The following is a 16,572-nucleotide window of genomic DNA, read 5'->3' on the forward strand; positions in this document are numbered from 1 at the left end:
AACGTGTTGAAGAAGAGCTGAACATGTTGACAGATGAAGATCTGAGGGTTCAGTTCAAGTTAAAGAGCTGAAGACTCGTCAAGTGTTTAAAATGTTTAAAATGTTTAAAGTCATTAAAACAGTTTGTTGTTTCATGACGACTGAAAACGGTTCAACTGTCAGTGGAATAAAAATAACTATAGTCACTTTCACATGAAATATACAAAATATTAGGAATCAGACTACAAGCTTCACAGAAAGACGTAGTTTAAGGAAACTCCTCCTACCAGCGTCAGGTGGACGATGACATCATAGAAGAGCCACAGTAGCGTCCACCTGTCCTCCATAGAGCTCCGCCCCCCAAACCTGCGCTCCAATAGGACAGCAGCTAACACCTGGATGCTACATGCTAAAAGAGACAGCACCGAGACCAGAGAGAGACCGGGACCAGGGCCAGGACCAGGACCAGGACCAGGGGGGGCTGCAGAGTCCATGAGGACGAGGTTACAGTACTGTGGAGGCAGCAGTACTATGAGTAATACTCTGAGGACTGCAGTACAGGCAGTACTAACAAACTGTGTGAATGTGGAGTGATGTCTCAGGCTCCGCCCCCGCCTGTCTCTATTGGTTACATTATTTCAAAGCTCCTCCTGCAAACTCTCATTGGCTGAAAATGAGAACATCCCACTCCCTGACCCCACCCCTTCAGCTCAGAGGTCAAAGGTCACCAGTCTCAGCAGAGACACACATAGTTTGACTGAGACTCAAATCCATCTTTAAGTTCATTTTAATGTTCAGTCAACTACAAGTGAGGAAGAGGAGAATCTGTTATTGATCCTGACATCAGCTGATCTTTGATCGATCACATCTAAAGATCAATTCTTCAGTTCATCTCACCACGTGGTCCATTTAGTAACGATGCAGTTTGCCCAGAAAGAAAAAAAAAAAATCAGCAGAGGATTTACTGAACTCAAACATCATTTTATCTACACATGCACATATAAACGATGAAGATGCCCCTTAACAGCTGTAATTAACTGAAAGACACAATCAGGTGTCTGAATGTGATCTCAGTGTGAACAGCAGCGTTCTGCATGAACAACACAGTTTGTGGGGTAATATGTTGGTGAAATATTAAATGTAGTTCTTATAGCAAACACAAAAAAATAAGCTAAAGTTGCGTCTGACCCGCCATGACTAATCTAGACTTCAGGTTTCTACAAACTCTGTGATTAACATAATGCAGACTATCTCTTTAACAGCATTTGTTTTTATTGATTTCTCTCTTCCACTGAGTAAAGAAACATCTTTATATAAAAGCCAGTTTTACTGAGATTTTATATATATATATATATATATATATATATATATAAAATGATCTGTTGAAGCTGAAATGAAACACACAAACAGAAACATAGTTACAGACGTGGTGATTTTATTTTTCTTTGTAGACTTCAGGTGAGTCTCTGACAGTCCGACAGGTAACATGAGTCAAGCAGGAAATGTTCTTTGGCAGCAGTTTCACAATAAAAGAAAAAGAAGAAAATCAGCGAGTTTAAACTTGAAAGCAACAAACTAATAAACCAGTTTAAACAGTTCATATTAAACACATCAGATATACAGCTAATAGATATATTGTATTATATAATATATATATTATAAATCTGCTAATATTTAATATATGTTATTATATCTCCAGTCAGTTCAAACTGCTTTATTATGAATGTTGAGTTCAGGACTTAATTAACACTTCTGTTTCGTTAACAAGCATTAGCAACAGGCTAGTTAGCATTTAGTGAGGCTAAAATAAGATACAGTTAGCATCAACACACACACACACACTGAGGGAACCCAAACCACCCAATCAGCTGATTAATAACAATCAGTTCCTACAATTTCTATCAAAACACTGAATCTGTTGATCAGACAAAAGAAATAACATCAGAACATCAGGAACGTGTTTCAGATATTTAAAAGTGCAAAGCAGCAACACAAGAACTTCAGGGGAACCTTAGAGGAATGTTAGAGAAACCTTTGGTAAATCCCAGGGGACTGTTAGAGGGAACTCTGGGGAACCCCAGGAGAACCTGAGAGGAACATTAAAGAAACCTTTGGTAAATCCCAGGGGACTGTTAGAGGGAACTTTGGGGAACCTCAGGAGAACCTTAAAGGAACCTTAGTTTAACCTTAGAGGAATGTTATAGGAGCCTTTGAGGAGCCTTGGAGGAGCCTTGGAGGAACGCTCAGGGGAACCTGAAGAGTCAGTCAGGGGAACATTAGTGGAACCGTTGGATGTTAGAGGGAACTTGAAGAACATTAGAGAAACATGTGGCAACCCCAGGGGAATGTTAGAGGATCTAGGGGGAACTTCAGGGGAACCATGGGGGAACATTAGTAGGAAGTTTAGGGGCACCTGAGGAGACAGTTGGGGGATCGTTAGTGGAGACTTAGGGGAACATCAGAGCAACATTGGGGGAACGTTAGAGGAACGTTTTGTGTTTAGCACCATGTTTATCAGATATCAGGTTTACATCAGTCAACGAGAATAAAAACACGCATCTCTGAGTTTAGAGAGAACAATCATTGAAGAATGTTAAATGTGTTTCTGTGGGTGTGTGCGTGTGTGTGTTTGTGTGTTTATCAGTGACAGATACATGTATTGATTACATGATAAATCAGATCTGGACTGTGACTGATCACATTAGGTTTAATAACCCTCCTCCTCCTTCTCCTCCTGAGGCAGAGTGGACGACAGAGCGTACGCCTGGCTGACCTCCTCTGACATCACTGACAGGTTCGCCTCCATACCTGACAACTCCTCCTCCTCCTCCTCTTTCACCTCCTTCACCTCCTCCTCCCTCTTCACCTCCTCCTCATTCACCTCCTCCTCCTCTTTCACCTCCTTCATCTCCTCTTTCACCTCCCTCTCCTCTTTCACCTCCTTGTCCTCCTCCTGCTCGGCCGGGGCCAGCTGGGCGTGGACCTCAGTGAAGGGGACCTCCTGGTCGGTGCTGCCCAGCGGGGAGAGCTGAATTTGGGCCTCAGCAGGCAGAGACTCCCCGGTCTGAGCCGAGTCTTCTGGAGGCTGAGAGTCAGAGCTGCTGCGAGGCTGAAACATACACAGATCAGAGGTCAGAGGTCACACAGATCATAAAGGTCACACAGGTCAGAGGTCAGAGGTCATAGGTTACCTTCCTAATGCTGAAGGTCAGAGGTGAGACCTTCAGGCTGGAGGTTTTCTGTTTGATCTTCTCTCGTTGTTCCATAGAAACAATCTTTGTTCCGATCTTCGTCATTTTCTTCTCAATGTTCTGTTTGGAGAACGCCTTCTTCAGACTGTCCACCTGTAGAGAGAGAGACAGTTACACCTGTCTGTCCACCTGTAGAGAGAGAGACGGTTACACCTGTCTGTCTACCTATAGAGAGAGAGACAGTTACACCTGTCTGTCTACCAGCAGAGAGAGAGACGGTTACACCTGTCTGTCTACCTGTAGAGAGAGAGACGGTTACACCTGTCTGTCTACCTGTAGAGAGAGAGACGGTTACACCTGTCTGTCTACCAGCAGAGAGAGAGACGGTTACACCTGTCTGTCTACCTGTAGAGAGAGAGACGGTTACACCTGTCTGTCTACCTGTAGAGAGAGAGACGGTTACACCTGTCTGTCTACCAGCAGAGAGAGAGACGGTTACACCTGTCTGTCTACCTGTAGAGAGAGAGACGGTTACACCTGTCTGTCTACCAGCAGAGAGAGAGACGGTTACACCTGTCTGTCTACCAGCAGAGAGAGAGACGGTTACACCTGTCTGTCTACCTGTAGAGAGAGAGACAGTTACACCTGTCTGTCTACCCGTAGAGAGAGAGACAGTTACACCTGTCTGTCTACCTGTAGAGAGAGAGAGACAGTTACACCTGTCTGTCCACTTGTAGAGAGAGAGACAGTTACACCTGTCTGTCAACCTGCAGAGAGAGAGACAGTTACACCTGTCTGTCTACCCGTAGAGAGAGAGACGGTTACACCTGTCTGTCTACCCGTCGAGAGAGAGACGGTTACACCTGTCTGTCTACCGGCAGAGAGAGAGACGGTTACACCTGTCTGTCTACTGGCAGAGAGAGAGACGGTTACACCTGTCTGTCTACCTGCAGAGAGAGAGACGGTTACGCCTGTCTGTCTACCGGCAGAGAGAGAGACGGTTACACCTGTCTGTCTACCTATAGAGAGAGAGACGGTTACACCTGTCTGTCTACCTGTAGAGAGAGAGACGGTTACACCTGTCTGTCTACCTATAGAGAGAGAGACGGTTACACCTGTCTGTCTACCTGTAGAGAGAGAGACGGTTACACCTGTCTGTCTACCCGTAGAGAGAGAGACGGTTACACCTGTCTGTCTACCCGTAGAGAGAGAGACGGTTACACCTGTCTGTCTACCCGTAGAGAGAGAGACGGTTACACTTGTCTGTCTACCCGTAGAGTGAGAGAAAGTTACACCTGTCTGTCTACCTGCAGAGTGAGAGACGGTTGCACCTGTCTGTCTACCTGCAGAGAGAGAGACGGTTACATCTGTCTGTCTACCTGCAGAGAGAGAGACGGTTACACCTGTCTGTCTACCTGCAGAGAGAGAGACAGTTACACCTGTCTGTCTACCCGTAGAGTGAGAGAAAGTTACACCTGTCTGTCTACCTGCAGAGAGAGAGACGGTTACACCTGTCTGTCTACCTGCAGAGAGAGAGACGGTTACACCTGTCTGTCTACCCGTAGAGAGAGAGACGGTTACACCTGTCTGTCTACCCGTAGAGTGAGAGACAGTTACACCTGTCTGTCCACCCGTAGAGAGAGAGACGGTTACACCTGTCTGTCTACCTATAGAGAGAGAGACGGTTACACCTGTCTGTCTACCCGTAGAGTGAGAGACGGTTACACCTGTCTGTCTACCAGCAGAGAGAGAGACGGTTACACCTGTCTGTCCACCTGTAGAGAGAGAGACGGTTACACCTGTCTGTCCACCTGTAGAGAGAGAGACGGTTACACCTGTCTGTCTACCAGCAGAGAGAGAGACAGTTACACCTGTCTGTCTACCAGCAGAGAGAGAGACGGTTACACCTGTCTGTCCACCTGTAGAGAGAGAGACGGTTACACCTGTCTGTCTACCAGCAGAGAGAGAGACGGTTACACCTGTCTGTCCACCTGTAGAGAGAGAGACGGTTACACCTGTCTGTCTACCAGCAGAGAGAGAGACGGTTACACCTGTCTGTCCACCTGTAGAGAGAGAGACGGTTACACCTGTCTGTCTACCAGCAGAGAGAGAGACGGTTACACCTGTCTGTCCACCTGTAGAGAGAGAGACGGTTACACCTGTCTGTCCACCTGTAGAGAGAGAGACGGTTACACCTGTCTGTCTACCCGTAGAGAGAGAGACGGTTACACCTGTCTGTCTACCTGTAGAGAGAGAGACGGTTACACCTGTCTGTCCACCTGTAGAGAGAGAGACGGTTACACCTGTCTGTCTACCAGCAGAGTGAGAGACAGTTACACCTGTCTGTCTACCAGCAGAGAGAGAGACGGTTACACCTGTCTGTCTACCTGCAGAGAGAGAGACGGTTACACCTGTCTGTCTACCTGTAGAGAGAGAGACGGTTACACCTGTCTGTCCACCTGTAGAGAGAGAGACGGTTACACCTGTCTGTCTACCAGCAGAGTGAGAGACAGTTACACCTGTCTGTCTACCAGCAGAGAGAGAGACGGTTACACCTGTCTGTCTACCTGCAGAGAGAGAGACGGTTACACCTGTCTGTCTACCTGTAGAGAGAGAGACGGTTACGCCTGTCTGTCTGCTCACCTGTCTGTAGTTCTTACCTTCTTCAGACTGGAGCGTTTAAGTTTCTCAGCTCTCGACTTCTCCATGTTCTCCAAATCTTGAGGCCATGGCTCCTCCTCCTCTGGCTCCGCCTCCAGCCCAACGTCCTCATCAGATGATAGGTCAATGGTGCTGAGCCCGCCCTCCTGGGCCCGGTTACCGTCAATGACACCTGGCGCTGACTCATCGCCTTCCTCCAAAATCTCGTCACGAGGGTACGGAGGAGGATCCTTCACGAAGACGCTGGATGGAATCTCGTTCTCCTCCTGCAGGAGAACATCAGGGGAATGTCAAGAGAACGTCAGGAGTAAACACAGGAGAACGTCAGTGGAACATAAGGAAGCTGGTGGAATTTCCTTAACTGAACCTTAGTGGAACCTCAGGGGAACTTGAGGGGAACCTTAAAGTATGTGGACAGCCAGACTTTGTGTCATGCTGAAACAGGATCAAGCTGCACACACAAAGTTGGAAGACTTTTATCATCAGTCTTTCCTTCATCAAATCTCTGGACACATACTTCTGTCCATATGGTGGTGTGCAGGATATAGTATAGACACAAGTATGTGAACATCCTGTCCTCATACTTGTGTCCCTGTGAAGGTGTAAACTGAGGTTAGTGTGATAAAAAGTGTCTGTAAGAAGATAAAGTTCAGAGAGAAACAAAAAACATGCAGGAAGATGAAGACCAGGAAGCAGAGCTGAGAGCTTCCACAGAGAAAGGCTACGCTGCAAGGGAGGAGCTGGCAGCTATGAGGAGAGATCTCACTGCTATGAGAGAGGGACTGATAGAGCAAACCATCCTCAGCCTGAAGGACCAGCTCCAGAGTCTCAGAGACAGACAACAACAACCCTCCATCACCACCAACAGCTCCCCTCACTCTGCACCACAGCTCTCTACCTCCATACCAGGCCATCACCCACCCCCACCCTCTCTACCACAGACTCACAAAGGGAGGCCACTACCAGCAGGCCTAGTAAGACATCTGGAGAGATCTCCAGTGATGCTGACATTGTTATTCTAATAGACTCAAAATTTGTTAAAGAGGACCATTTTTCCATGGACACAAAGTTAGTAAAATCTGGAGCCCCTAACAAGGCCCTCCAGCTGCTCACTGAGTCCACCTTGGGTCAACTTAGCCACATTATAATACACACAAGTAGTAATGACCTGAGACTACAGCAGGTAGCACAGAGAGAGCTACACAGACCTTTCCCTCCTCCAAGATCATTGTCTACACCATCCTGACACAATCCAGAGGATAAATGCTGATATCTCCCGTGGATGTGCCCTCATGCCAAATGTCCACCTGGCCCACCACCCTACCCTCAACATGTACAGTCATCCACCTGGCCCACCACCCTACCCTCAACATCTACAGTTGTCCACCTGGCCCACCACCCTACCCTCAACATCTACAGTCGTCCGCCTGGCCCACCACCCTACCCTCAACATCTACAGTCATCCACCTGGCCCACCACCCTACCCTCAACATCTACAGTCATCCACCTGGCCCACCACCCTACCCTCAACATGTACAGTCATCCACCTGGCTCACCAACCTCAGTCGTTCACCTGGCCCACCAACCTCAGTCGTCCACCTGGCCCACCACCCTACCCTCAACATGTACAGTCGTCCACCTGGCCCACCACCCTACCCTCAACATCAACAGTCGTTCACCTGGCCCACCAACCTCAGTCGTCCACCTGGCCCACCACCCTACCCTCAACATCTACAGTCATCCACCTGGCCCACCACCCTACCCTCAACATCTACAGTCGTCCGCCTGGCCCACCACCCTACCCTCAGCATCTACAGTCGTCCACCTGGCTCACCACCCTACCCTCAACATCTACAGTCGTCCACCTGGCCCACCACCCTACCCTCAACATCTACAGTCGTCCACCTGGCCCACCACCCTACCCTCAACATCTACAGTCGTCCACCTGGCTCACCACCCTACCCTCAACATCTACAGTCGTCCACCTGGCCCACCACCCTACCCTCAACATCTACAGTCGTCCACCTGGCCCACAAACCTACCCTCAACATCAACAGTCGTTCACTTGGCCCACCAACCTCAGTCATCCACCTGGCCCACCACCCTACCCTCAACATCTACAGTCGTCCACCTGGCCCACCACCCTACCCTCAACATCTACAGTCGTCCACCTGGCCCACCACCCTACCCTCAACATCTACAGTCGTTCACCTGGCCCACCACCCTACCCTCAACATCCATAATCTCTATGACCATGTTCACCTCCACAAGGATACTGTCAGCACTTTCACACTGAAGGACAGGACCTCCCCCCAGGACCAGCAGATGACCCAGTTTCCACGCAGCCAGCCTGGAGCTTTCACCACCTCAGAAACCCAGCCCACACCCCGCTGGCCCCTACTACCCCCCACCACCTCATGCACAATGCAGCTACCCCAGGACCAGAGATCCACCCCACCCACATTCACCAGGCCTCACCCTGCACCACATCCTTCTAGTCCTGTCCAACACCAGGCCCAGCACCCAGAGCAGAGGAGCTACGCTGATGCACTGATGACATCAACCAGCACTGGCAGTACTGCTGTCCTGGGAGAGATCAAACACCGGCTCAGTCTCATATGTACCAGACTGATGAGCTAAGTGATACTTTAAAGGGTCATGATCACTATTCATATGCACCACTGTCTGACTAATGAGCCAAGTGCTAGTTTCAAGTTCTATAATAACCACTAATGTTTACAAAAAGTTCATTATTTGTACTGTGTAAAAAAGAGAATTTAACACCTTAACTAAAACTTTAACTACTATCCTCTTTCAGTTAGCGCTTTCTTTTCTTAGTTTGCTGGTCGACTAATCAGTTGAGGTTTTAGACAATAAAGCTATTATTACTACTTTATTTATCATGCAGAATGAGTTAGCCTATTTGTTATTGATCATTACTGAAAAATAAAGAGTATACTCTGGCATCACAACAGTGTGAGTGTATCCTTTGAATTCAGAGAAAACACCAAAGACACAAACATCATCATCCTCCAAGAGAGCTGGTGTAGATCAGGTTCTGTCACTCACTGTCCCCCAAACTACAAAGAAATCATTCAGTCATCAAACTCCCTGCCGTTAAAAGAGGGAGAGATTCAGGAGGGATTATTATCTGGTACAAAGAAGAAATATCAAATTACATTACCCTTATAAAATATGAACACTCACACATATGGCTTAAAATAAAACAAGACATCATTAACCCTCCAACAGACATATTCCTATGTGCTGTCTCCATTCTTCCATGTGACTCACCATACTATGATGAAGATATCTTCTCCCTCCTGCATGAGCAGATCTGCAGCTTCTAGGCCCAGGGAGGTGTGCTAATCTGTGGGGACCTGAATGCACGTACTGGCTCTTTAACCTGACTACAATACAGATCTAGGTAACATTCATTTATTTGGACAAAACTTCCCACAAAACATAACTAAACTTCTCCATTACAACTCTGACCCACAGGTCAACAAGAATGGCAGAGACCTCCTGTAGCTCTGTCAAAGCCTGGGTCTGTACGGTAGGAGACTCTTTAGGTAGACATACTTTTTGCTCACATCTTGGCAACAGCACAATTGATAACATGCTAGATCCTTTCTCTCTCAGCGCATTCACAGGTAAACCATTGACCCCTCCGTCTGACCACAGCCAAATTACTGTTTATAAAAAAGACAGAGACAAACAACACCACACTTCCACAGCAGTAAGCTGTTTAATATCAAGAAATCATACATACATACATCAACGTTTCTACTGTACGTATCATATTTATGTTTCTACTGTACGTATCATATCAACATATGTCAACGATTCTACTGTACGTATCGTATCATTGATTCTATCTGTCCACAATATAAAAACACAAGAAGATGGATTAGTGAGTGCTGTTGTTTTGTTTTGGTTGTTTAGTCTTTAGCACAACTGTGCACCCAATACAATCTCAAGATTTAGAGTTGTACACACCGCTGCTTAGTACCAGGTGCACAGAAGAACCACAAACACCTGCAGAGCTGAATTAGGCCAAAAAAGAGCAATTAAATACTGGCTTCATTTAAAAACCAGCGACCCCCCCCCCCCCCAGTTCTCCCACTACAAAGCCCTGCAGTGCCAAGAGCTGAGCAAAGACAAGAGTCCTCTCACTCAGCTGGTCCTGACACTTAGTTCACTTTCTAACCCTGTTCTGCCTCAGGACCAGTCTGAGAACAACCACATTATAACACACCAGAAACACAACTACACCAACTGGAACACAAACAAAAGCATGAATTTGACCACATAACCAACATAAACAAAATATCAGTCCTGTTGGTAGAGCACAGAGAGAGCTACAGAGTCTTTCTACCTTCCTTTTTCAAACTGCTACAACAGCTATTATTATTATTGTCGCTGATATCCATCAGTTATGTTCAGCTTCCTGTTCTTACTAACCCCTAACCTTTTTTTAAAAAAATAATGTTAACATAATGTTTTTCTGTTTGTATGTTAAATACTGTACTTTCCCCTGTTTGTACTACGTTGTACAATCTGTTTGGCAATACTGTGCTTTATGGTTGCTAATAAAACTCCTTTGAATTGAATTGTATTGAACTGACTCATAAACAGGAGCTGAAGGAAGCAGGCACAGACCCACACCCACTGAGGAATGCTGGGAATTCTGGGAGGACGGGAATGTTTAGTGTCGGTGAGAGATGCCAGAAATACAGTCAACAACACACACACACACATACAATAGACATACATGTTACACACATGATACACACTGTGCTGCTAACGAGCTGCTTATAAAACGCAGATTTACTTTCTGTAACTGTAGTTTTATTATAAAGTTTTCATTATACAGTGTTGTGACTGTAGAGACAAGTACTGGCTTCATGATCGCACTGTGTTGTTACACTCCTGTTGTAACCATGACAACCAAACCACATGATGACCAGTTCACTCTGCACACACACACACACACACACACACACACACACACACAAACACACACACACACACACACATTTCCACTTCACCTCCTGCAGCAGCTGAGACCAAATAAGGCCTGAAACCTGAAAACCTGAAAACTGAACGAGTGACGAGTACAGCATGATGTCATCAGCTCACCTGGAAGATCAGCACTTTGAAGTTGTTCCTGTGGATCAGGTGGTCGTGATTCGCCTCCAGCTTCCTCACCTGGACGCCCTGACGCTCCATCTTATCACGCACCTGAAACATAACAAAGACTTCATGTAGGTGACAGCTGACAGGTATGATGTCAGGTGACAGGTATGATGTCAGGTGACAGTTGTAATGTCAGGTGACAGGTGTGATGTCAGGTGACAGGTGTGATGTCAGGTGACAGTTGTAATGTCAGGTGACAGGTATGATGTCAGGTGTCAGGTGACAGGTGTGATGTCAGGTGACAGGTATGATGTCAGGTGACAGTTGTAATGTCAGGTGACAGTTGTAATGTCAGGTGACAGGTATGATGTCAGGTGTCAGGTGACAGGTATGATGTCAGGTGACAGGTATGATGTCAAGTGACAGTTGTAATGTCAGGTGACAGGTATGATGTCAGGTGTCAGGTGACAGGTATGATGTCAGGTGACAGGTATGATGTCAGGTGACAGTTGTAATGTCAGGTGACAGGTATGATGTCAGGTGTCAGGTGACAGGTATGATGTCAGGTGACAGGTATGATGTCAAGTGACAGTTGTAATGTCAGGTGACAGGTATGATGTCAGGTGTCAGGTGACAGGTGTGATGTCAGGTGACAGGTGACAGGTGTGATGTCAGGTGACAGTTGTAATGTCAGGTGACAGGTGTGATGTCAGGTGTCAGTTGTAATGTCAGGTGACAGGTATGATGTCAGGTGACAGGTATGATGTCAGGTGACAGGTGACAGGTGTGATGTCAGGTGACAGGTGACAGGTGTGATGTCAGGTGACAGGTGTGATGTCAGGTGTCAGTTGTAATGTCAGGTGACAGGTATGATGTCAGGTGTCAGGTGACAGGTGTGATGTCAGGTGACAGGTGACAGGTGTGATGTCAGGTGACAGTTGTAATGTCAGGTGACAGGTATGATGTCAGGTGACAGGTGACAGGTATGATGTCAGGTGACAGGTGTGATGTCAGGTGACAGGTGACAGGTGTGATGTCAGGTGACAGTTGTAATGTCAGGTGTCAGGTGACAAGTGTGATGTCAGGTGTCAGGTGACAGGTGTGATGTCAGGTGACAGGTATGATGTCAGATGACAGATATGATGTCAGGTGACAGGTATGATGTCAGGTGACAGGTGACAAGTTTGATGTCAGGTAACAGGTGTGATGTCAGGTGTCAGGTATGATGTCAGGTGACAGGTATGATGTCAGGTGACAGGTATGATGTCAGGTAACAGGTGTGATGTCAGGTGACAGGTATGATGTCAGGTGACAGGTATGATGTCAGGTGACAGGTGTGACGTCAGGTGTCAGGTGACAGGTGACAGGTATGATGCCAGGTAACAGGTATGATGTCAGGTGACAGGTGTGATGTCAGATGACAGGTATGATGTCAGGTGACAGGTATGATGTCAGGTGACAGGTGTGATGTCAGTTATCAGGTGACAGGTGACAGGTGTAAGGTGACAGGTGTGATGTCAGGTGACAGGTGTGATGTCAGTTATCAGGTGACAGGTGTAAGGTGACAGGTGTGATGTCAGGTGACAGGTGTGATGTCAGTTATCAGGTGACAGGTGTAAGGTGACAGGTGTGATGTCAGGTGACAGGTGTGTTACCTCCTTCATGGTGACGGACAGCTTGCGGCTCTTGTCCAGCAGCTTGCTGACGGTGTTGGAGGTGTGACTGTGACTCTTGGACAGTTTGGTCATATCAGCCTGGATCCCTCTGACCACGCCCTCCATCTCCACCTGATGCACCTGAGAACAACCAGCCAATCACTAGTCAGCTGTGTGTGTTTACCTGTTGGTGTGAATGGACCTGCTCTGACATGTGTTCACAGATCCTCCTGTAACCTTTCAAACAATAGAAACAGGATGTCTGCAGTTTCCAGCTTTTGTTAAAAACATCAAAGAGTTTTTGGCTTTTGGAAACGTTTAAATCTGCAGCTGCAGAACGTGTTTCTGAACCAGTTTTAAGGAAAAGCCAGAGAGAGACAAGTGAAACGATCAAAACCGCAAATATTCACAGAGAAGCTCAAGATAACATCTACTGACATGAGAACAGTAAATGTTTGTAAGTCCGTAGCTGAAGTTAAATAATAGAGTCTGTACTGAACACGTCTGTACTGGACAGGTCTGTACTGAACACGTCTGTACTGAACACGTCTGTACTGGACAGGTCTGTACTGGACAGGTCTGTACTGGACACGTCTGTACTGGACAGGTCTGTACTGGACACGTCTGTACTGGACACGTCTGTACTGAACAGGTCTGTACTGGACTCGTCTGAACTGGACACATCTGTACTGGACTCATCTGAACTGGACACATCTGTACTGGACTCGTCTGAACTGGACACATCTGTACTGGACACGTCTGTACTGGACACATCTGTACTGGACTCGTCTGAACTGGACACATCTGTACTGGACACGTCTGTACTGGACATGTCTGTACTGGACACATCTGTACTGGACTCGTCTGAACTGGACACATCTGTACTGGACACGTCTGTACTGGACATGTCTGTACTGGACACATCTGTACTGGACTCGTCTGAACTGGACACATCTGTACTGGACATGTCTGTACTGGACACGTCTGTACTGGACACGTCTGTACTGGACACGTCTGTACTGGACTCGTCTGAACTGGACACATCTGTACTGGACACGTCTGTACTGGACATGTCTGTACTGGACACATCTGTACTGGACACGTCTGTACTGGACACGTCTGTACTGGACATGTCTGTACTGGACACGTCTGAACTGGACACATCTGTACTGGACACGTCTGTACTGGACACGTCTGTACTGGACACATCTGAACTGGACTCTGTCTCACAGACTGGCTGTCCAGGTGGGTGTGGCCCTGCCCCTCACTCACCTCCATCTTGTGCTGGTTTTCCTGCACGGCGTCCAGCATGTTGACCAGCTTGTCGAGTAGTGTGAGGACCGTGATGGCGTTCACAGGGCCTTGCCCTATTTTCTCCAGAGGGGAGGCCTGGTCCTCCTGGCCCTCCTGGCTCTGGTTCTGGTTCTGGAGCTGTTCCTGGAGGTCCTGGATCTCAGGGGGGACCATCAGGTCCTGACTCTGGTGGGTCTCAGTGGTCACCATGATCTTGTCAGCCTGAACGCCGTCGAACATCAGAGACGACAAGAAACAAACTCTCCCAAACTGCTGCTGAGAGTCTGAAACACTGAGCTCTGTGTGTGTGTGTGTGTGTGTGTGTGTGTGTGTGTGTGCTGGGCTCTGATTGGTTGGCTCAGACCGACACTTTCCATCTAACTTCCTGGACTGGAGACGCCTGTTAACCTGTTAACTCCTTCACTCCCACAGACACACTAACCCTGCAGCTAAACGGGCGAACTGCACCTTTAACGTCTCCTAGTTTTACTTTCAGGATTCAGAAAATCATTTAATTAGAAAACAATTAAAATATTAAAAACAATTAATCTACAAATAAAAACAAATAGAAGAAGTTGTTATGGAGTATTGATCTGCTGATTGACAGGCAGATGTTGTTATGGAGTATTGATCAGCTGATTGACAGGCAGATGTTGTTATGGAGTATTGATCAGCTGATTGACAGGCAGATGTTGTTATGGAGTATTGATCAGCTGTTGTTGGGACTCTGAGCTGCAGTGAAGGGGTTAACACTGTCGCTCTCTCTCTGCAGCTCACTCACCCACACCCAGAGGGGAGGGCTCTGTTACCATGACGACAGCCGTGTATGTGTTGCATGTTTTGAGGGTGAGGTCACATCTTTTCCTCTCTTTGTGTTCACGTCTCTCTTCATAAAAACTGGTTTGTTTTGAACATCTCCAACCAGAATAAATAAATCACAACATTAATGAATTAAAGTATTAAAACATGAAAACACATCAGTGACTGACCGACCGACTGGCTTTCTGGTTGTTTGTTTCCTCAATCATGGAGGTTTTCACTGTTTGTCTGTGTGTTTGTTTGTAAACAACACATTTTAAAGTGCGACAGATTTGAATGGAGTTTGGTGAAAAGTTTGTTGAAAGAGCAGCTTGATGATGTCACAGGAACTTTTTCATCAATAGAAGAGTTTCTGAACCAGCAGACAGTCTGACATCACAAGTCAGGTCATGTGACTCAGAGAGGCAACAAACAAACAAACAAACAAACAAACAAACAAACAAACATGTCAGTAAAATCTTTGTAAAACTGTTAGAAGAGAGAACCAGAAAGATAAACTCATTACTCTGTTAGTGTGTGTGTGTGTGTGTGTGTTACTGTGTGTGTGTGTGTTACTGTGTGTGTGTGTGTGTTACTGTGTGTGTGTGTGTGTTACTGTGTGTGTGTGTGTGTGTTACTGTGTGTGTGTGTTACTGTGTGTGTGTGTTACTGTGTGTGTGTGTGTGTGGGGGGGGGGGTTTGTGTTATTTTTGTGTTATTTTTTTATTATTTACAGAAACTAAAGCTTGTTATAATCGACTCTTTTTAAACGTACATGTCACAGTTTGTTGTTGATTGTTAATAACTTTGTATGTTTTGAATGTTTCGTGCAGGAAACTAAAGATCTGTGACAGTTTGTAGCTGAAGCTTGTTGTGTGTTAAACTGGTTCCCAGTAACCTGACGTTGTGTTGCTGCTGCTACATTAATCCAAACTGGGTCAACTTTAATATAGTGTTTGTAGTTAAAGTATCAGCAGTAAACGTACACATTAGACATCATAAATGACATATATGAAACATTATTCAGACTTCAAATGTGCGTGTTAGGAGGAAGAAGAAGGAACAGCTTATTCAACATCAACACAGACTGATAACTGTGGTCAAACTCCAGCAGAGCAGGTGGAAGCAACACATCTAAACACTGGATCCACCCGCCAATAACAACAGAAGAAGAAATAAGCGAGTCAGAGAAAAGTAATTTCACATGGCGTGCTCTAAAAGGAGAAAAGTAGACAGTGAGAACAGCTTTTAATCAAGAACAGACAGATTCTAACATGTTGATTCTTCCTACAGACAGTTTAAAACCAGTTTGTCTCATATGTTCTGAGACCTCAGTGACAAACAAAGCACAAATCATTGGAGCAAACACACCGATTCAAATCTGAACTGAAGGCACAGTAAACAATCTAAGAGCCCGATATGATCGATCCACTTTATTTAAAGATCGGATTTTATTAAAACAAGTCTCTAAAGACTCTCCAGCTGGTCCAGAATGCAGCTGCACGTGTTCTGACTAAAACTAGAAAAAGAGACCACATTTCTCCCATTTTAGCTTCACTACATTGGCTTCCTGTAAAATCTAGAATAGAATTTAAAATCCTTCTCCTAACTTACAAAGCCCTTAATGGTCAGACACCATCATATCTTGAAGAGCTCATAATACCGTATTATCCCACTAGAACACTGCGCTCCCAGTATGCAGCTTACTGGTGGTTCCTACAGTCTTTAAAAGTAGAATGGGAGGCAGAGCCTTCAGCTATCAGGCTCCTCTCCTGTGGAACCATCTACCGGATTCAGTCCGGGGTGCAGACACCCTCTCTATGTTTAAGAGTCGGCTTAAAACTTTCCTTTTTGAT

The 16,572-nt window shown here is 46.3% G+C and overlaps 2 protein-coding genes across 3 annotated transcripts in view; both read right to left on the reverse strand.

Annotated features, from left to right (window-relative positions):
• Nucleotides 1–1,078, reverse strand: part of ebpl (EBP like) — a 5,121-nt gene extending 4,043 nt beyond the window's left edge. Inside the window, exon 1 of the mRNA XM_044344412.1 lies at nucleotides 267–1,078. Coding sequence (XP_044200347.1) covers nucleotides 267–473 — 207 coding nt within the window. The 5' untranslated portion in view covers nucleotides 474–1,078. The remainder of the gene's footprint in view (nucleotides 1–266) is intronic.
• Nucleotides 1,079–1,397: 319 nt separating this feature from the next.
• Nucleotides 1,398–14,237, reverse strand: cavin2b (caveolae associated protein 2b). 2 transcript variants are annotated; one of them, XR_006400798.1, is made up of 7 exons: nucleotides 13,898–14,237; nucleotides 12,626–12,766; nucleotides 10,974–11,075; nucleotides 5,831–6,097; nucleotides 3,171–3,323; nucleotides 2,457–3,088; nucleotides 1,398–2,412 (listed from the first exon to the last, which is right to left on the reverse strand). XR_006400798.1 is itself a non-coding variant. In XM_044344384.1 (6 exons), exons 1-6 carry the CDS (start codon nucleotides 14,156–14,158, stop codon nucleotides 2,687–2,689), a joined length of 1,326 nt encoding a protein of 441 aa, XP_044200319.1. In that variant the 5' UTR covers nucleotides 14,159–14,237; the 3' UTR covers nucleotides 1,398–2,686. The 2 variants fall into 2 exon arrangements, 1 of the variants encoding a protein (XP_044200319.1); XM_044344384.1 differs by having other exon boundaries at nucleotides 1,398–3,088.
• Between the last annotated feature and the right edge of the window lie 2,335 nt (nucleotides 14,238–16,572).

This window comes from Thunnus albacares, chromosome 24 (assembly GCF_914725855.1).
Source record: "Thunnus albacares chromosome 24, fThuAlb1.1, whole genome shotgun sequence".
Lineage (NCBI taxonomy): Eukaryota > Metazoa > Chordata > Actinopteri > Scombriformes > Scombridae > Thunnus > Thunnus albacares.

Coding starts and splice junctions, on each gene's coding strand:
- cavin2b (XM_044344384.1), bottom strand. CDS start 14,158: ATGTTCGACGGCGTTCAGGCTGACAAGATCATGGTGACCACTGAGACC. Junction 6,098..10,973: donor TCAAAGTGCTGATCTTCCAG/GTGAGCTGATGA, acceptor GTTCTCCTGCAG/GAGGAGAACGAGATTCCATC. Junction 3,089..3,170: donor TGACCTTCAGCATTAGGAAG/GTAACCTATGAC, acceptor TGTATGTTTCAG/CCTCGCAGCAGCTCTGACTC.